This window comes from Scomber japonicus, chromosome 12, assembly GCF_027409825.1.
Source record: "Scomber japonicus isolate fScoJap1 chromosome 12, fScoJap1.pri, whole genome shotgun sequence".
NCBI lineage: Eukaryota > Metazoa > Chordata > Actinopteri > Scombriformes > Scombridae > Scomber > Scomber japonicus.
In genome coordinates, this window is record NC_070589.1 from 12,831,637 (window position 1) to 12,853,511 (window position 21,875).

General features: G+C 39.6%; 1 protein-coding gene across 1 annotated transcript; it reads right to left on the reverse strand.

The window, feature by feature from the left end:
• Window positions 1–873: 873 nt before the first annotated feature.
• LOC128368724 (polyamine-transporting ATPase 13A3-like) lies at window positions 874–21,668 on the reverse strand. Its single transcript, XM_053329585.1, has 33 exons — window positions 21,411–21,668; window positions 18,371–18,440; window positions 17,886–18,059; window positions 17,087–17,263; window positions 16,825–16,895; window positions 16,595–16,678; window positions 16,330–16,399; window positions 16,073–16,207; window positions 15,896–15,968; window positions 15,349–15,480; window positions 14,805–14,972; window positions 13,753–13,910; window positions 13,450–13,638; window positions 11,737–11,798; window positions 11,091–11,241; window positions 10,676–10,798; window positions 10,540–10,557; window positions 10,277–10,427; window positions 10,008–10,128; window positions 8,011–8,135; window positions 7,725–7,888; window positions 7,066–7,197; window positions 6,885–6,964; window positions 6,719–6,761; window positions 6,301–6,410; window positions 5,715–5,811; window positions 5,162–5,234; window positions 4,856–5,033; window positions 4,072–4,253; window positions 3,667–3,755; window positions 3,369–3,449; window positions 3,006–3,101; window positions 874–2,408 (listed from the first exon to the last, which is right to left on the reverse strand). The coding sequence occupies exons 2-33, from the start codon at window positions 18,419–18,421 to the stop codon at window positions 2,226–2,228; spliced, it is 3,741 nt and encodes a 1,246-aa protein (XP_053185560.1). The 5' UTR covers window positions 18,422–18,440; window positions 21,411–21,668; the 3' UTR covers window positions 874–2,225.
• Window positions 21,669–21,875: the final 207 nt, after the last annotated feature.

Consider the following 21,875-nt stretch of genomic DNA (forward strand, 5'->3'; position numbering starts at 1 on the left):
GCATGTGTGTTTATCTATAGTTAAAGTGTAAATGTTACCTTAAAAAACTACCTGAAATAACAACTCTGCTGCAGAACAGTGTGCTACAATGGCCACCACTCACAACATATTCTGAGTGGGGCTGATTGCTCTGTGGGAACCATTGTCAGTAAAGAAACAGTAAACAAAGACTGTGTGCATAGTCCCAAATCTTGAAAGTACACAATTCAGACAAAAAACGTATGGGCAAAAGAGAAAGGAGATGAAGTCCAAAATGTTTGAAATAGCACACGTCTGAGCACAAGCTTGAGAAAATCTTTTTCACCGAGTAGCTAGCTGTGAGGAAGAAAGGCTGTGTGTTTTAGCTTCTTTATGTCTTCCCACCAGTCTCCATCTGTTGCTCTACCGATACAAAAGGAATACAGCAGAGTGTACACAAAAACCCATATTGCTTTGTGGAGAGGCAACACTATCCACGAAACTACATCGCAAACACGGATGGAAAGCAAGACATCCTGGCTCTGTACACATCAGTGTTTACCGAAAAGATGATCCGTGCAAGTTGGAGACACACATGAATTCATGATGCCTCCTCATCCTCATCATGAATATTCCCAAAAAGGCTCTTCCCTGATCTGTGGGAGATTCTTTTCTTTTTGGTACAACTGAGGACCCCCTATCCCTCATTCACAGTCCCCCCTAAATCCACCCATTCACTGCCTATAGGCCCTGATCTCCACATGAAATGATACCCCTCTTTCTCCTCCACTCTCGCGCCTTTAAGCGCCCATATGCCAGGCAGCGAGGAGGCTGGGAAAGCCCATAATTGATCAGTAAGTCTTGGCTGAAAAAGTGTGACCAAGGTCAGCCCCCCACGAAGCACGCAAGAGTGGCTTGATATACAGATTTATTAGGAAATGTAATGGGAGTTGTGCAGAGCAAACAACAGAGATATTGGTTGACACTCACTGAAACATTTTTATCGCTTTGAAGAAATAACAAAATAAAAAGAAACACTGTTTTACAACTTTCAAGAACACATTCCCTTTAAAAACAGCTGCTCTTTTTTTTATTGTAATAAAGGGGAAATTTTGGTGACTAATTTACATATTTTCACATTTATTTCATTTTGAAACTAGAAAAATATACATAAAACAGCTGTAAACAAAGTTACATAAAATATTATATATAAAAATCATACATTAAAATCAACTATTATAAAATTATCACAGCAGCAAGTGTCTCAGTAATTTCGATTATTGTAAATGCTTCAATCGATTAATTCAAACATGATCAGTTATGTACAGTACCTTAGTGATTTTAACTGATGCAATTAGTCTTTCTGGTTAATTCCTTGCAATAAATTGAATAAAAGAACATTTTTCAATCCATCTGAGAGAAACTGAAATTATAATTGGAGCCTCTTATTCGTTAACCTCTGTGTTGGTCTCTCACACACACACAGGCACACACACACACACACAGGCACACACACACACACACACACACACACACACACACACACACAGTCACACACACACACACAGGGGGGACTGATGATACTTTTTTTTTTTTTTTTTAAAGGGCCACAGAAATGTCTGTGTCTCTCTTCCACAGGAAGAATCAGATAGCAAATCATTTTCTGTCTTAAAAATACAACAGTACCAGTCAGTCACATTCATAAACTTGCAAACAGACTCTCTTTGAATTCACCATCCATTGTTGTTCTTTAAACTTTTACATTTTAGCAGCAGCTAATGTTAGTGAAAGACTGTGCTTTTACTTTCATCCAGTGCTTTTAGACCCCAACAGAGCAAAACAGCAGATACATATATTGACTGAATACTGTAGCTGTATAATGTATCTGACCTTTTGTTCAGTCGTTCAGTCAGCACCTCAGTGGGTCAATCATTTAAAATATTAAGTCATATATTAAAAATTATTCCAATTTAACTATGCCAATTCCATCAACAGTGTGGTTACTAAGACATCCAGTCATCTTATCAGAGGCCTCTCGCTCAAGTATCAGCAGGTTGTTGTGGCAGTACAGGTGAAATCCAGGCGTAGAGTATTTGTCCATTTTGATGAAGTGAATGAAATGTAAGAGAACTTCATGTCTGAGCAGGTCACAGTGTTAGTTAGTTGTTCTAGTTCGAGGCCTCGCCATCCGTCATCTCTGTGAGCACACATGTTTGTTGGGGGTTTAAGGTTTAGTCTGTGCAGTTTGGTTGATGGTTATGCTGGTGTCAAAGTGGGGCAGAAATGGGGGACTGAGTAGCGCTGGCATAGGTGACAGTGGAGGGTCTGGGGGGCCAGTCAGTATCGTCCTGCAGCTCCAGGGCCAGAAGCTTGTAGAGGACCCTTGGGGGCTTGTTTTTCCTACAGAACAACCGGGACAGGCAGGCCGAGGCCCAGCGGTCATTGGCCATCTGAGAAAGTACACGTTCAGTGTGAATGTAGGACACAGAAAAAGTTAGTTAATGACATTATATCAGACGTTTTCACACTATCTGCTAAACACGTGGGTCTTCAGGAGCAGATTGTCTGTAATTATGTGACTAAAACATCTGTTGAAGAGGACAAATTTAAAATCCTAATTATGTGGTTATTTGAAAGTGATTGTTTAAAATTAAACCGATTATTGCATAAATATTCGTCCAATTTTTGCAACATTGATTTTACATTTTTAAGCATTACAAGTGTCTTAAGACAAATGTGCAGTAACTTGCAGGTTTGCAAGACTGTTTATGGCTTCATGAGATCAGCCAGAATTGGTTTAACACACTTTCAACTCTAACAATCTAACAAATGTAGTCAAATGAAAGATGACCTGTTGAGTAAAGTTTAAGATTAAGTAGCTTATAGTAACACATATTAGTCATTTATAATGTATACATTTACAGCATGTAAACCGTCATCAGAGGAAAATACTAAGCAAGGAAGCAAGAGAATGAAAAAGCATCTCTATCTAGACAGTGGCATCAGACAAAAATAAAAAAAGTGAGTGAAGTGAAAAGCTTGCCAACCTGAAGTGTGTCAGCCGGGGGGGACTTGGTGAGCTGATTTACCCCCCGATTGTCTCTGAAAACTAGCTTCCACAAGATGATGTCAAGGATCAAAATCTACGAGAGATTTCAGTGGTAACTTGAGAATCAGCTGATCATGACTACGGAGTTACAGCCACAGAAATGCACCAAAAACACAGAAATAATCATTTGAAAAAAGATTTTTTTGATTTCATTCATTAGGAGGTGATTCATTGCAAGTCGGTAGAAACAATCAATGCATGCAAATCAAAGCTTTATAAAATGAAAAAGATCAGAAAAATCTGTTAAAATTTGCTAAAAGAGAGCAGAGAGCTTGTAGGGTGTGATGTCTCTAAAGCGTACCTCCAACATGAAAGACACGGCCGCATTCATTATGATAATGATGACCAGTGTAATGCGCCAGTCATGAGGAACACACACAATCTGAGGGGAGGCAGAGCAACAGGATGCACACTGAATAAACCACACACACGGTTTCCATCGTTTCATGCAACATCTCGACTGCTTCTCTCGAACAGCATCTTTTCTTCATTTTTTCTGATGTTACTTTTGTTCACGTCTAAAGTTAGCATGTTAAGCACTGCAATACTTCAGAACAACAACAACCTGTGCAAAAACATCCAAAAAAAACTAGTTTTACCTCCAGGAAGCTGTCAATGGCAGGAATAGGGTTCAGCACGATGAGGAAGAGGAAAATATACAGAGCGATGGCCGACAGCATGAACGGCCCTTATGACACAAAAACACTGAAAGTTAGTGGAAACAGAACAAAGCGGTTGTTTTCAACTTGCAAACACATCACACACATACACAGGTATGGTAAGAGTAAAGTATGGTAAGTGTTGCCTCAATAAATAAATGTAAAAAAAAAAAAAATGTATATGTTCACTTTTCTAAGATCTGACTAAAAAATATGTCTTCTAAATTTGAATATGTAAAATGTTTTTTTTGTTTTTTTTAACACAGCAGTTCAAAATGTGCTGATCTCTTTCCACACACATCACGTCAATCACTCAGTGCTTTAGCATTACAAAATAAGTCCTACAGTTTTTGTAGCTTGGTTGTCTGAAGGGTTTTCCCTTTGAGAAGACGATGGCCACGGCTAAGTACTGGAAGGAGGAGACGTAGAAGAGGGTGGTGTTTTCGTAGTTCTTGATGTTTTTGTGGTCGTGAGGTGACGTTACATTGGGCCTGTGAGGGGGGACGGAGCTGGAAACATTACAGGCACTGTGGGAGAAGAGAGGAAAGTAGATAAAGAGAGGAAATAGACATTTCTATTTTAATACATGAGCAATGCAGAGAAAATAAGTCAAAGGTAAATGAAAAGTATAAAATGTGAGTATTAATTGTCACATTTTCCAGACTTTTTTCTGATTTGAGTTTTTCTACTGTATGTTCTATAAAAAGTGTATGAATAACATTTGACTGGCTGGCTGGTTGATCCCCATTTCAAAGTTATGTTGTGTCAAGAAGAAGAAAATCAAATTAAAATCAAATTAAAATTAAAATGTAGAGATTTTGTTCAAAATTGTTGGATTCATCTAACCAGCCAGCATATTGTACAGCCAATCAGCACACAGTTGCCATGTGCACCTGGCTGATCCATTATTTTACTAAAATATTCTCAGTTTTAAAAATAGCACAGAGAAGTCTGCAAAAGCCAGAACTGAGGAACAGGGAAAGAAAAAAGACTGTATATGACTACAGCATTTACAACTTGTATTGACACATTAGTGATAATATAATATCAGTGTTTTAATGATTTAGCAGGTGTTCATTTCTTCTCTTCATCTCATTTTTTTTGTGTGGTAATAGTAGATGTTACTCACTCTGAGAGGGGCGTCCATATCTCATACCAGCTCTGCTGTCGTACTAAGAGGAAAGCCAGGACCTGGAAGACCATGCAGGTGAGAATCTGGGTCAAAACCGAGCAGAGCAGCGGACCAGAGATCAGACTGGACGGGGGACGTTGGTTCACCAGCTCCTTCCACGCCGGGTTCAGACTCACTAAAAGACACAAACACACACAAACCAGGCAGTGAGTTGATCTCCAAACAAGCTACAATATGTCAGTTCTGGCTTTAACTTCAAGCACAGATTAAAAGCTTTGCAGTGCTTGTCTCCATGATACTCACTTGTAAAGGCAATGATAAGAATGATGACAATGTCAATAAAGAGGAACTGGAAGTCTCCCAAGTTGCTGAGAATCTACAGAAGAGATTAATGAGAAATTCAACATGTATTCACGACAGTCACACAACACCAGGCGACTCAATTTTGATCTAAAATAGACAGATAACTCATTCATTTCTGCACTATGTATATGTCATATAATTATTTCTAACTGATAGCCTTCACTCACACTTTTCCCAGGAAAAAAAACAATGGTCATCTGACATGTCACTTTGTGGTGGCTGCCTTTGTTTCACTGAATGGAAAACTCCTAAATCTTTTTAAAAATCTACTTGCTTCTCACGTCTACGCTGCTCATTAACCCTCCATACGTCATGTGGGAACCATATCAGCAACGACAATAACAGGATGAGCTCATTTTGCTTTGGCTGCTGACTGTCATCACACATAAAAGATGTAAACATCTAATTCTAACACTTCAAATCCCATTTTATACATATCCGTAGCCACTCCAATAATATTAAGTGTACAAGCAAGAAAGAGCAGTGTGTTTACTGAGTAGAGCAGGGTGACACTGAGGTACTGGATGATGCTGTAGAGAGCCATGAACTTGAACACGCAGAATGATGTAATGAGGGCAGCTCGACCCTCCCTGTGGAAGGTAAAAAACAATCAGGAACAAACCAGAGCGTGCTGCAATTTAACTTCTGTGATCACAATGTAAATATGGAATATGGAAACAATATTTCACTCTTTGAAACTCCGAAAAATCAGTTTGTTCACTCAGCTGGTACCAAATTTGAAAAGGATGAACTGAGAACGCATATTTAATTCCAGAAAAATTTGTCAAAATTTGTTTTCAGTCAAAATTTCGAGTGAGTTAGGGTTAGGGTTAGGGTTAGGGTTAGTGCATCAAACTGTGAATCCTGCACTGTGTATCTTTACACCTCTACTGGTTACAAATGGAACTACTGTGGCGAATCAGGCAAATAATCATTAAAAACAAGTTGAGTATTTATGGATTAATACACATGTCTTGATTTTCCTCTCTGGAGCACACTTTTGAAAACTATTCCAAAAGTCCCACAACCACCACGGATCTCATGTTAGATAGAGTTTAAGTATCACACTGAGCGGCTACCTGATGAGATTTGGGACACAGGAGATGTTTGAGGTGGAGGAGGTGAAGGGAGAAGCGACAGAGGCCTCCAGCTCAGACAGAGAGATCCCACTGTGAGCTCTCTTTAGAGCCTGAGAGAGAGAGAGAGAGAGAGAGAGAGAGAGAGAGAGAGAGAGAGAGAGAGAGAGAGAGAGAGAGAGAGAGAGAGAGAGAGAGAGAGAGAGAGGTTCATTACTATAAAGCTTTAACAGTATTATTACTCATAACAGATTTATTCTAGGATTTCAGTACATTTTCCACCCAAACAGACATAATTGCCACACACAGACACACAGGTATCTATTTGTGGTATGACTTGTTTCCACTTGACACAGAATGGGCTGATCTCTCTCGCTAAAATCTAGCACATATCACATTAATCTCCTTTGTCAATACTTACTCCACAGTCATTAGCACCATCACCACACATCCCAACAATGTAACTGGAAGGTAAACAAATTGGGTGAATTAAACAAATGTTGCAGATGTTATGAAATCATTGTGAAATGAATCAAAGCTCATCAAGTAAACTAAAACTTAAGTCAACAACTAGATGGAATGCTCACTCTATGCTCTGCAGGACTTCCACCAGCTGTGTCTTCTGGTCGGGAGCCATGCGAGCAAACACGGTGCCTCGAAGTGCGAGCTGCAGTGCCCCCATGTGGAGAGATAAAGGATTACAGGAACATCCAGCCAACATGAAGCCATACAGAAATCATCTTAAGCTTCACCTGTTTATCTTTTTACCTTCTGGACTAGTTGAGGGAAGTGCTCGGTGATAACGGTAAAGGCTCGGCCAGTCACAGCAAAGTGATAGCCTTGGTCTGGCTGAGGCAGCTGATCGTCATACACCCCTTCCTCCAGACTGATCTCCACAGTCTGAACATGACAGGACAGACATACAAGTAAAAACAATAAACAGATTTTACTACAAACGCTAAACTTTAAAGTTTCAGACACCTTCCTGTGAACTGTTTCTTTTAACACTGCAGTTTTTCTTCCTTCAGACATTTGAAAACATTTCAAACTGAACTTGAGTGTCAGAAACAACTGTGAAACGCATGAACACGCAGGGGTTCTGTGCAACAAAATGCAGAGCAATTTAGAAGGAGTGATAACACTCTAAAACAGCAACAGGCAGGAAACAGACCCAAATACAAGGTCTGATAAGACAGATGATGACATCATATGAGTATCTGCAGATGTTCAGAGAGCAGAACTGAAAGAAATTGAACCACTGCTTTCACCACAGTGTACCAGATACACAGTGTCTGTACTTAGGGGGGTCAATTATGGGAAAGAGCATAGACTACATTTCCAAAGCCAACAAAGTCTCTATCCCTGATTGATGGTGGGTTACAAAAGGTCGGTCCAATGAAGACACAACCTGTGATTTCCTGTCTTACCTGAATGTCCTTGACGTCCTGCTCAGGGTTTTCAGTGTAATGCCACGTGATGTGAGCAGGGCTGAAATCCTTTGGCGGCACAGCATCTGCTATAATGACTTTTTCATGTGGACGGACCATCCCGCAGTCTCGAGCCACTGATATCGCCGTCAGCATGTTGTCACCTAACAAAAACATAAATAAATCAAGACAGAGTGAAGAGGAAGGAAGAAAGCACTGCGTCTACACAATAAAACATGATTTTAGTCATTACTAGTAAGTGAGTGAATTCACTAAACTGGGTTACCTGTAACCATTAAAGTGCGAATGTTAGCTTGTCGCAAGTCACTTAAAACCCCAGCAGTCTCTTCTTTTATTTTGTTCTGCATGATGATCAAGCCGAGGAACTCCACGTTGGTCTCTATCAGGTCCCTGAAAGACACAGATCACAACCTACATCTCAGCGGTTCACCACCATTTGCTCATCACAAATACTCAAATATGTTTCAAGTCACTTGAGTTCAGAGGGTGAAAGACAACAACAAGCACAATTTCTGCCTATAAGATAGATAGATAGATAGATATATACTTTATTGTCCCTGAAGGGAAATTTGTCTTGGGCTCTAAGTGCTGAGACCACTGCCGCCATAGACATCATAAATGTGTAATGCTCATTGGAGTTGAAGAGTTGTAATTCACTTTTTTTGACATCCTGCCTTCCTGCTAATCTGCCTGGTCCTCTTTAGTAAATGATTTCCTACATTTATCAGACAAACATCCAGAGACCGACATGAATTTGTTGATTTTAATCCAGTGATCATGTGGGCTAGCAAAAGTAGTTGAGTGATCACAGTCACCCCTCTTAACCCAAATTGGACCCAGTGTTTCAACTACACTAGCTTCAGATCTCTGTATTTTTTATTCTATCTATTTCAAAAAGCAGATCATTCACTGAAGCATGCGGAATGCTAGAAGATAATTGTTATATTTGAGGATGATGATGGAGAAGAATAGAGATGGTCAGAAGGACTTATTTTGCCTCTATAGGAAGCATATGACATGACAAGGTGTTGTATTGTACAATGAAGTCAGGGGTGGCAGAGAAGTATGTAAGAGTGTTGCAGCATATGTATGAGGGCAGAGTGACCGTGAGGTGCTGTTGGAGTGATGGATGGGTTCAAGGTGAACGTGGGACTACATAAAGCATTGGTGACAGGTTGACAGATGAGATGAGGCAGGAGTCTCTGTGGACTATGATGTTCGTGGCTGACACTGTGATCTGTAGTGAGAGTAGGGAGCAGGTTGAGGAGAGCCTGGAGAGGTGGAGGTATGCACTGGAGAGAAGAGGGATGAAAGTCAGTAGGATGGAAAGATGGAAAATGTGTGTGAATGGGAGTGAGGGCAGAGGAATGATGAGGATGTAAGGAATAGAAGTTGTGAAGGTGGTTGACTTTAAAATGCTTATTAGATATATATTAGAGTGACAGCTCAGTTTAGACGGTTTGGCGGCAAAGTGAGAGAGGCTAGATTGAGATGGTTTGGATGTGTGGGGGAGGAGAGATTCTGGTTATGTTGGGAGAAGGATGCTGAAGATGGAGCTGCTGGGTAAGAGGGAAAGAGGAAAGCAAAAAAGGAGGTGTATGGATATGGTGAGGTAAGACATGCAGGTGGTTATATGACGGAGGAAGTTGCAGAAGACAGGAGGCCCTGCTGTGGCGACCCCTAATGGGAGCAGCTGAAAGAGGAGGTTTTTTTTTTTTGGGGGGGAGATCCTTCTAAACCCGAACTTTTGGCCTTTTCAGGATATCTCAGGTCTCTTTTGAGTGTGCTGCACTATATAAAGTATACTGTAGCTGTATTGCATTATGACATAGAAAATACTGTCGGTGGAAAAATGTAGGCTATGAGTTTAATGTCTCTTTTTTTGATGGATTTCACCCTGTTGTATGTTGTTGTTACAAAACAGCGAGTCTAGCAACTAGCTTACAGGTTCATTCTGAGGGCCTGACACCAAAACATGATATTTGCTCATGATTTACAAAGCTGGAACATTTTCTACTCTCTCACTGTGTTGTAGCAGAACTGCAAATATTTGAACTTTATGTCATATGATCTATGTTTGTCCTGTTATCAGCAGAACTAAGTCCTCCAGACTTTAAAATGGGAAACACAAGTTACATGAGCAATTACATTCTTTTAAAGATTCACCACATTCCAGTACAAGATGTTTTTATTCTCACGCATACTGACATGACGTGTAATAGTGCAACAGTACAACAGTTTTATCTGTGGAGGGAGGCGTACCTGCTAAGGCTCTGGACTTTGTGCCAAGAGAGTTTGGACTCCAGTTGTCGATGTGCCAGGGCAATAACCCTGAATCCCTGCCTGGTGTAGGTCTCCAGGGTTTCTGTAAAACTCTGCGGGACTGACGGGAATCAAACACAACAGAGGTCAGCTGTTAGGTTAGCCGGTCTGGCCTTTATTAGCTGAATGCATCCTTTATTTTATAGGCGAGGAGGAGAGGCAGGAAATATCCTTCCCAACCTTTTACATGCAGGTAAAGAGAGTCAGACCTGTGTGCTGTTTGCAGAGGCTGGCCACAATCTCTGGTGCTCCTTTCAGGTAGGCATCCATGTGTTTTTCCCCCAGCTTCCTGACCACTACACTCATTCTCTGCAGTGCTGAGGAGAACGGGAACTGGCGCACGATCCCAATCTCACAGGACTGGGGAGCAAAAGTCAATTCAACTTTCAAATCAGTTTTTCTTTCACATTTTGACCTGAAGAATTATGTTTTTTCAGAAGAGAAATGCAAAAGAAAAAAAGAGACAACTTACAGATAACTCAGACAGCTCCTGCACAAAGAAGAAGGATTAAAAAAATTAAGATGTAATTCATTTTTGAAAATATACAAATCCACAAGCACAATCAAATACACTGATCAGTAAATAGTGACATGGAGAGCCTCTGTACCAGATTCTGAGTTAGAGGATTGTTCTGATTGGCTTCAGGGTTGACTTGCTTCGGAGGTCGCACTACAGTTGGCATTATGGGATTGTGGAGTGCAGTCTCTTCTTCTGTGGGCTCCTCCAGGATCTGAATAAAAATCAAAAAGATATATTGTAACATCTTAAAAATATATTGAGTTTATTTGCTTTAGTACACTGTGTCTGGTGCAACAGAAACTGAGCTTCAGTCCCAGAGGCATTTTCTGCCTTTTAAGAGTCTCCACGATACCACACTTTGACCATATTAGCCAAGGGGAGCTTGCTCTGCCAAGGCGACAAAGCATGGTGCTGCATAATTCATGTACAGACTGGTATCCATGCTGGCTTAAGGTGCCTGTGTCTAATCATGTTGGGTGTAGACAGTGATCACAGTTCCTTACCCAGCCGGTGGCGCTGAACATCTTGAGGTCTAAAGGATCTCCGGAGAGTTCGCCCTCTATCTTGGTCAGTGAGTGGCAGGCGGCCATGCATGCCACAAATGCAGTGTTCACCAGACTCTCTTTAGCTGCCTCATCCTCCGGAGGACAAAAACTATAATGAAAAGGGAGGAATGAACTCAACAAGTGGACTGTCTGAGTATGAGAGGAGCAAATTGCCAACAATAACTATGATGCTGCTTTAAATATATGGTTGGATAAGTGCCTATGTGGTTACTAATGAAATCATGTGGAAATGCCACAAAGATATCATTTTCCAGACAAACAAGAATCCATTTTCCAAAGAGAGACAAGAATCAAAACATCCACTGAGAATATATGATGACAGCACCTCCAGACAACATGACAGTTCTTTTATATTCCTTTACAGAAACGAACCCCTTGGAAATTTAAACCTTGGTGAATATTAATATATTTTTCTCTCCAGTTCTTGCAGTTTTTTTTGTGTAGTTGTTATGGCTCATCACTGCGACACATCACTTTTATTAAAAGACTATTAGATGTCCTGAAAAAAATAAAAGGTCCATGTGGCTAAAAATTTGCTTTTCATAAAAATGATCTGAAATACAGATGTTTAGGGAGTGCCTACCTGCCATTTTCTGCTCTCTGAATACCCCATAGATCCAAACCATCCTCTGTGAGAGTACCAGTCTGAAGGAAAAATACAGACCATTAACAATGCACATGAAGATATATCAACTCTGGTCATATTAATTACACCACAGAGCAGGAAAGTAACTCTAATAGCCCAAAACTATTAAAAGGAGGGAAATTCTCCTATTTTTAACCCATAAAGCTAAAAGGATTTAATGAACTTGTTAGACATATTTTATTAATCTCTACCAGGAAACAGAGAGGGTAAATAAAATAAATCAACTGTGTCAGCAATGTAAAGACAAGTTAAGACACATTCAGGCTGTAAAGACTTTGGACAGGTGTTTGGATTCAGATCCCACACAACCAATCATCTGAACACCTAAACTTTGATTTAGGGCTGAGACTAATGATTCATTTAATTACAAATTAATCTTCAGATTACATTCTCGGTTAACCATTGGCTCTACAAAATGTCATAAAATAATGAAAGAATGCCTATCACACGTTTCCAGCAGTGTTGGCTGGACTACGTTATATTTAACAGGGTGGGTAGAAATTTCTCTTGCACATTGTGATCATTTTGGCTACTTTTTGTACCATTTGGAAACTTAGTCTACATTACAATAAATCAGCCCCTCCTGTGATTCGCATAAACTGACACTGACAGTGCACTGAGTTCATGAGGTTGATGCTGCGTTCATGTCATATCAGAGTAATTACAAGCATTGGACTGTGAAAGCTCAGATTGCCTGAAAACCAAACATGTCAGTTCAGAATCTTTTTTTCTTTTTTCCAATTATTATAAAACACGTGTGTCAGCTGCTCATATGAGTTTACTGCGACATTATCTAAATTTCAGGATTTATCAATTTTGAGTTTGCTTTGTTTTAACATGTTAGCATGTTAGCATTTGCTAATTAGCACTTAACACAAAGTCCAGTTGAGGCTGATGGGAATAGTTTTAAAGGCATAGTATTGGCGCTGAGCACAAGTAGATCAGTAAACATCATCTGCTGTGGAACATGAATGTCTATCCATCCAATAGTTGTTGACATATTTCAGTCCGGACCAAAATAATCGACCAACCAACCAACCAACCAACCAACCAACCAACTGACATTGTGGCTAAAGCATTACTTAAATTATTAACTGATAGAAATGGTTACAACTTAATTTTTGATGTTTTTATGTCAGCTAAACATTTCAGCTTTATTTTGATTACTCTTATTGCTGTAACAAAATCCAACTTAACTCCTTGCTCACTAAACATGATATAATGAAAAGAACATTTAATGCTTTGGGCAGCTTCCTCTGATATTTCAGTCATGCATAACTTGAACTGTGTCATTGCTGGAACTATAGATTAGGATATTGTCCAAGTAAACCAGTACTATAGCTTCTACATATTTTGAACACATGGGGAGAGATCCACAGAACTGCTTTATTTAATGGTTTTGACTGTGGTAAAAACCATGAAATTAAGTCAAACAAGAGCTTGTTCTAGATCTGGAAGTGGGTTTGGATGCTTCATAACTAATTTTCACGCAGTCTGAGTCAGGATTTTATTTAGTCCAAGTCAAGCATAGTTCTGTCAAATGATGCTTGAAGAATACACACCCTGAAATTCCACTTTATAAATTGTATTTCTTAAATTCCTAAGTAGCAAAAACACATTTTATGAACTCACAGCTGTGGATTACAATACCTTGTCAAAGCAAACCATGTTAAGTTGACCACACATGTTGATCCTCTGAGGACTGATGCAAAAGATGCCGACTCGCTTCAGACGCCGCTGCGCATACACAATACCAGCTGTCATGGCTGCGGGTAAGGCTGGGGGCACGGTGATGGTGATGATGTCCAGAGATTCAATGATGATGGTTTGAGCTGGAACCTGGACGGGATTGAGAAGAATAAATTAGACACTAAATATCTGAGAGAAACAGCCAAAAGAAATCCTTCTAAAACTAGATTTAAAAAATGGTTATCTTGCTTTGAGAAATGATACCTTGTTCATGATGCTGAGGACGATGGTGTAAATAAATCCAATCCCTGCCACCCCAACCAGACACAGCAGGAACAGATAAGCATCACGGTACAGTTTGAAGTCTGTGGGTTTGGGGTAGAGGATGGAGCGCACAAGCTGGCCTTTCTCTGTACTAAAGCCTGTGGGAACATGTAAATATTGAATGTTTCACTTTTAAGAAATCACATTTGATTATTTAGAATTTTGTAGGGGAGCTAAACCCTGTAGTGCCTTAAAAACCTATAAACCAATAAAGTGAATTAACTTTACTGAGTTTTAGAGTACATGACAAATGCACTCATGAAGTTATTTCCTGCCACCATTTCATTTTTGGGGCCAAAAGAATTTCAGTTTTATTCATATTTAGATGTAGGAAGTTTTTTGCCATCCAATAATCTAGGTCTGTAAATGCATTTATAAGGATGTCAATTGGGCTAAAGTTACTGGGAGAAAGAGAGATATAGAGTTGTGTGTTGTCTGCATAAGAATGATAGGATAGGTTATGATTCATAATAATATTACAAAATGGGATCATGTATGGATTAAAAAGTAGTGGGCCAAGGATTGACCCTTGTGGGACTCCAGAGGGAATTTGGAACTGTTGAGATTGAAAACTGTGAATGGACACAAAGAAACTCCTGGAGCTCATTTTGAAGTCATTTATATAGGACTGCAATTAATAGTTAGATTAATTGTAGTTCCAACTGCTGATTATTTTTTTACTTTAATAAGTTCATTGGTTGGTTATGTAAAATAATCAGAAAATAATGATAAATAACAAATTGAACATTGATTCTGCCCCAGCTCAAATCAAATGTAATGCCTTAACTCATACAATTCCAGACATTTTAAGGCATTTTTAGACCTTGAATATCAAAAAACTAAATTTAAGATATTTTAAGACTATTTAAGGATCTGCGGGGACCCTGGTCATGGAGCCTGTGAAACTTATGGAGTAGGTGAATATGTGGAGCCCAGTGGGTAACAAGTACTTTCAGTAACAACACAACCAGGTGTCATTCTCACTCCCTCACCTGTTCTGACCACAACAGCCTTCACTAGTTCACCAGCGTAGAATCGGGTCTGAATAACGTGTGTACCACAGAACAGGGTGTGTCTCTTGTGCTCCTCCATATTGTAGGTCATGGCTCCCTCCTCACCTGAACTGGGCAGACTGGTCTTAGTAACTGGCACGCTCTCCCCTGAACATAAAGGAAGAATAAACAGTTATCCAACGAGACTGGGTCAAAACCTAGTATATGGCTGGAGCCTGTATGAAACCCTGGAGGGCTTTGACTGAAGCAGTGACTTCTGAGGATGGGACGACATAGTATGATCATTCTGCATTTGGAACAGCTTCACCTATCTGACTTTACTGTGACAAATTAATCTCAACTCAACACTCCATTAACATGCTATAATAAAAATCCAAACTGTTCTTTCGATTGAAGACAGTTAAGCATGAAAATTCATTATTGATCTTGGCAGTAGAAAAAAAGTTGAACGCAAAGTTTTCTTAACATTTGTCTGTCAGAGAAATCAAACGGCTTGCTGTAAAGTTTAAGGTGGAAATACAACCTGTCAACATGCTCTCGTTGACAATGCAGGTTCCGCGGAGGAGCACGGCGTCGCAGGGCATGATCATCCCATTTCCTGGAATAACAATGACATCACCAGGCACAAGCTCGGTCGACATGGCCTGTTCAACATCTGTTTTCAAGACCAAGAAAGAGGACGCTGACAACAATATCATACAAACCATCTCTGCAGCAATCAATAATCCAATTCATCTCATACTGACTGAAATATAGAGGGACAGTTTAATAATATGACAGACGGTGGACTGCCTTCTGAAGCTCTAAGCAAAAACAATATACAAATGCAACCAGGTCAATAATCTCTATTTTTCTATAAATGAATTATTTATTGACTATTTTATATGACAATGATTATTTATTATGTTTATTTTTTAAGGGTTTTTGCTGTTGAACTGAGTTTGGTTGTATTGTTTTATCAGTGCAATGACAATAAAGTATCTATTCTATTCTAATACTACTACACATATGTCATAACTTAATAATATAAAATACAGTCTGCTGCATTATGATCAAAAGTGAAAACATGCCTTTATCTCCTCTGCACACTGAAACACGAACCACACTGTGTGTTGCCACCATGTCATGTAGCATCACATATTGCTGGAATGTAAAAACACAAAAAGTGAGAAAAATACATAGTTTTTTGCATCTCCTCTTGACTCTCCTCACTTCACTTTTTTTTTCTGAGATCACAAATGACTCACCTTTTTAATCGTATACAGTGAGGTAGCTATTGAAATGACAGACATGAAAACTATGGCTGTAGCATAATAGTAGTAGTCCTCCACACTCCACAAGATCACACTAAAGAGCTGGAAGATGTAGAAAGGATTCAACACCTGATGGAGGAAGAGAAAGAAACATAGTGTTAAATGCTTAAAAAGAGAGCAATGATGATATTATTGACATGCTAAGAGAAATGGTGTCAAAACTGATATCGCAAGAAGAGTTCGACACTCACCTCCTTTATGAGGAGCTTGAATAAAGATGGCACTCTTACTGCAATCTCATTCTCCCCAAAAAACAACCTCCTGTTGGAAATTAATTTGAAGCATTTTTTTTTTTTTTTTTTTTTACATTTTGGCCAAACAGGCATCACGAGACTCAACACCTTACTGCAGCTTGTATGACCTGCCCCCCCCCCCTCCCCCTCCTCTGTCATTAATTTGAAAAGCTTAGTTTCATAAATAAGTGAGTGAAATAAGGAAACAATAGCATGTGCACACCTGTAGTCCTCCAGTGTTTTAGAAAGTCCTGCGCTGTGGTCAGAGTGGATGGTAGCACAGCTCCCCTTCACATCCTCCAAGCCTCTAGAAAGGTCACACACATTTATTTCTACTCTGAGCAACAGACAGATGCAAACTGTACCACACATTCTGGTCACATTAACAGAAATGATACAAATGATCAATAGACTTTTGAATAACAGACAGTTAATAGCACAGCGTTTCCTTACTTATACAGTTCAAAGTTGTGAATCACATCATTCCAGTAGTATATAGTGCTGTGGTGGCTGAAGTAGTTGATCTATAGGAGAGGAGAGGAGAGGAGAGGAGAGGAGAGGAGAGGAGTAAATCAGGTGCTGACTGAATACAGCATGATTCAAAATAAGCCCATCACTGATCTAGACTTTAAACTTAAATTGCATGGCTTAACTCAGATCAGAAAATTCATCAGGACTTGAGATGAGGATAAAAACCAGATTGCCACTAACATACCTCAACAGGCTGTGTATATGCTAATTTCCCGTGCTCTTCATCTACAGCACTGACACTGTGGTCTCCATCTCCATTTGGTAACTGAGTCGTGGACTGCAGATCCAAAGTGTCAAAGGGTGCCTTCCCTGGAGCAGACATCATGTGTACTTTGGCCCGAAACCACTGCTTGAACTCATCCTGTGAGAACAACATAAAGATTTTTTTTTTTTTTTTTTCCCTTGGACTGAATTTATCATTTATTATGTAATATTACTGTGTGTGTGTGTGCCAAAGAATGTAACAAGTATCAGGATGATTTGTGTGCAGCAGTTTGGTTCACTTCTTAAGACTGAACTTGTAATTCTTAGAAGGAGGCAAAAGAGTCATGTATGTGTACACAAAGAAGGTGAGTCAAATCTTAAACATGTTGATTTGCTAGCAGCGTGGCTCTATGGGTGTCAGTGTGTTGGTCAATCCACCATTTAAGATTAAGATTGAAATATCTCAACAGGGATGGATTAAGATGAAATTTTGAACAGGCATTCATTGTCCCCAGATGATAAACCCTGCTGACTTTGATGATCCCCCTGACTTTTCCTCTAACGCCACCAGCAGGTTCACATTTTTTATTTTTAATCATTGGCCCCTCAGGATGAATTCTTACAATTGCGATGATTTCCTGATATGTCATCTGGCGTCACATGTCTCATTTGCAAACATGTAAATAAAATGTTCTTGTATTGAAACAGTGTATTTAACAAATATCAAACATGGAAAAACAAGTGTGAGAAGGAAAGCAAGGTCAGAGCTGTTTCTCTACCGTTGTCCTGAGCAGAAGTGTGTGTGCGTCTCTAAGCGATGTGTGTGTACAGGTGCCTTTGACGCCCCACTCGGGCAGCCAGTACAGCAGCAGCAGCAGGAGACCACAGGAGCAAACAGAGCCGATACCCACCAGGATCATCTTCCACATGCAGGGCCGGTACCCCCATACCTCCTGCATAGAAACACACACGTGAACAGACTGGAGGATGAGACAAACACACAGCTGACTGAAGAAAAAAAAAAACATAATGTAACTGTGTGATCAGCACCATTCCAGTAAGTCTAAACATGAATGCTACTTTTTAAATTTGATTATCTACTATTCCAAAAACAGAACAACTGAACAATTGCAATGCAGTTTTTAACAATGGAAACTGGGAGATTGGTGATTGACTAAAGAGAGAAAAAAAAAAAAGATGATGATGATGATGATGATAAATTCTCCAGCAGAAGGGTATCACTAAAATGAGAAGTGATATGTACCATCTCATCCTCCAGGCCCTGGTTGATGATCTTCACCTCTCTGGTCGTCATACTGTCTGACGTGCAATAACTATAAAGAAAAGAAAAAAAAAGACAGAACACATGATGCACTATGTTTCCAACAGGTGTTTTACTCATGGAAATGTTCTCATCACTGAAAAACAACTCTGTCTGGTCCGTGAAGGTGTCGCAACTTCAATCTCGGTCAAGGGATTGACAGGATTTAGTTTTATTGCTTCTGAAACCAAAACTGTCCAAACAATAAAAAAGGCAGTTTGTTATTCATTTACTTTTCTATCATGCAAGTCAATATTCATGAGAAGTGGAAGGTAGTAGGGAGGTAATTTCATAATATAAAAAGCACCTACTGAGTATCACAGTGACAATCCTTACCTTAAGGTGACCTACTTTGTAAATATTGAGCTGCCTATAAGGAAGAAAGATCTCTGTGGCATGTAAGAACGTGTCTGAAGTGGAGCACCTACCCGCCTCATGGAAGCCACATAAACAGAGAGAATTCAAAGCCTCAGATGACTACCTTTCACTTATGTTATTTCTCATCTTTCTCCATATTGTTGACTCATGTACTTCCAAGAACATTCACTGAAGGGGAAAGTGAAATATAAAAAAATGCCAGTGTATCAGTCTATCATTTGATCACTGCTAATATTAATGCAGTCTAGATCAGTTTTTGTCAGGACAGGTTCAAAACGCCCCATATTTCAAATAAAGCTCCACAAATACAAGTGAATCAGCCTCTTTCACTTGATTGCAGTTGTATTAAAAAAGCTGGTTATTTGATCTTAAGTCATATTCACTCCCTAAAACCACTACTTTCACTCCTGAACATATTAAAAAACATCTGATCTGCAAAATCTCAACCTGAGCCTCTAACACACACATAACTAACACACACATAATGAACACACACATAACCCCAGTTCAACTTAGTGACAACTCTACAACTTTATTGACGACTTTGATTGTTGCACAACATCTAACAATAAATGTGACCATTGTGTTTTGGTGTTAAGCAATGACCCAGTGCAGTGTCGACTGTAATGTGTAAGAACCTTTGCACCATGCACACAAGATCATGTCCAATAACAGTCACACCCACACTAATGTTTGACTGACAGTCTGATCTCACCTCTCAATAAGTACCACCGTGTATGAGACAATGCTGCAGAATCTGGAAAGTAAAGCACTCTACATTTTAAGAAGTGTTTAACCACCTCTGAGTCTCATGTTCTGTTTTACAATTGAATCAGTTAAAAGAGAAAAAACACAACTTTAACAGCACCAAAGTGAAAACAAATGGATCTGAATTCACCCCAATTTACAATGACACACCTAAAATATAATGATTTTATAGTCTGATGAGACCAACTTTGACACTTTTGTCCATTATACTATGTTTAGTTTAGGTTTAACACCTCTAGCCACACCATCCATTGAACCCAGGTGGATGCAGCATGGAGCTGAAGGGATGCTTGTTTGAAGCCGGACTTGATAAAGGCTGGTGATGTTAGAGAGTAACATGAATACAAGATACAGAGGAAAGAGGAAAATGTGCTGCGGTCTGCAGGAAAATTATAACTTGGGATAAGATTTATTTTTCCAACAAAGATCTCAAACATAAAGCCAAAGCTACAAAGGAATGACTACCACACATCAATGTTTAAATCTTGGAGTGTCCAAAATGTGAGTCCAGACTGGACTTCAGAAATGTTATTTAAGCAGAGTGGCCACGCAGCTTAACAGAAGTTTACACAGACGTTTTGAAGAAGAAAAGTAAATTTACAGAAAATTGCAAAGCAGACACAGATCCTATATCCACACACGCTCCAGGCTATTCAAGCTGGGAAATGTGCTTCTAACTAAATATTGAATTAAAAGATGTGAATACTATAATTTTATGCTTGTGTATTAATTTAAACTTTAATATCATTATTAGCAATGATATTATCCAAGTCATTTCTGTCAGTATTACTTTCATAATAATTCAAAATTGAAAAATAATAAAACTAAACCTTGAAGGTGGTATACACTTACTTAAAACACTGAATCATACATTCAGTTACAAACAGTGGTGGAAGATGTACTCTGATCCTCTCCTAAAGTAAAAGTAGTAATCCATTCCAGTACAAGTCCTGCCTGAAAGCTCCTACTTAAGTAAAAGCACACATTATATAATCAGCCTAATGCAATTATAGATGACATCAATAGATTATTAATATTGAAGCATCAGTGTCTAAGTAGCGTGTTACTGTTGTAGCTGCTGGAGGAGCTACTTCTTCATATACAGTTAGTAGGTTTAGTCCTGTGGTTCCCAACCTAGGGATCAGGCCCCTCCAAAGGGTCACCACATATATCTGAGAGGTGGTGACATGATTAATGGGAGAGGAAAGAAGAAAAAACTAAGTTCGGATACACAAATCTGTTTTAGTTTTTTAACTTTTCTCTCATATTGGATCATTTGAACATTTACTGAAATGAAACCACGTGAGAAGTTTGGAGGGAAAAAAAACTATTTGGTGGAGCTGTTAACAACTGATAGACATCTGAAATATACTGCTTTTTGTAAGATGTCAAAAGTCAAAACGGTTGGAAACCTGGAAACCACTGGTTCCATCTTTAATAATGTATTTTAAAAACGTGTTATATTATCAGTTGTGTCAAATCCTCATCTGAGAAGTAACTAAAGCTGTCAAATAAATGTAATGGAGTAGAAAATACATGTGAGGAACAGGTACGTCGAAATTGTACAGTAGTAGTACAGTACAGTGCTAGAGTTAATGTACTGTGTTACTTTCCACCACTGGTTATACACATTTCCTTACTTTTAAGAACCCCTCAAACTTGCGCTAAGTACACGTGAGTAAAGTCGAAAAACTGTTGTAACTTTTACCAACATGATATCATCGACTCACAAGTTCCTGTAGAAGTGAGGTGGAGGGTCTTTACTTAACCTGCCCGTCAAACCACCACCACCACCACCACCACCAACACCGTGTAAACTTTCACAAACTTAGCTTACCGATTTCACTTCTCCTCTTCTTGATCAACACGTCAGTCGTTTCATCGTTGTCTGAGTAAATGGTAGAAAGTGTTGAGCGGTCACAGCCTGCTTGCTGCCCTCTGCAGCCTGCTGAACAGCGACGATCTAACAGCATGTGTCTGCAGAAACGCGCCGACACAACACAGATCCACGCTGCGCTGCTGCTGCTGCTGCTGCAGGACCGTCCCAAACCGGTCCATTCAGAAGGAAGTGGGGGAAAACAGGATGTGAGGTCACTGGAGGACACTAGGCTGACTCTGGGCTGAATTTCTACAACTTGGAACAAATCGGGGGGAACTGAAGCGACATGTGCAGGCAGCGGCGAGGACTGAAGAGGAGGGGGAGGAGGAGGGGGGAGAAGGAAGAGGAGGAGGAGGAGGCCCTTCAGTGTTGCTCTGTCCAGATGTTGCAGAAAATGTCACGTTTAATCTGAAACTCTGGTGG

Excerpts from the sequence above, each read along its gene's own strand:
- LOC128368724 (XM_053329585.1), bottom strand. The coding sequence starts at position 18,421 with ATGACGACCAGAGAGGTGAAGATCATCAACCAGGGCCTGGAGGATGAG. Across the intron at positions 8,136-10,007 it reads AAAGTCCAGAGCCTTAGCAG|GGACCTGATAGAGACCAACG; the intron begins GTACGCCTCCCT and ends TGTGTCTTTCAG. Across the intron at positions 6,411-6,718 it reads ATGGTGCTAATGACTGTGGA|GCTCTAAAGAGAGCTCACAG; the intron begins GTAAGTATTGAC and ends TCTCTCTCTCAG.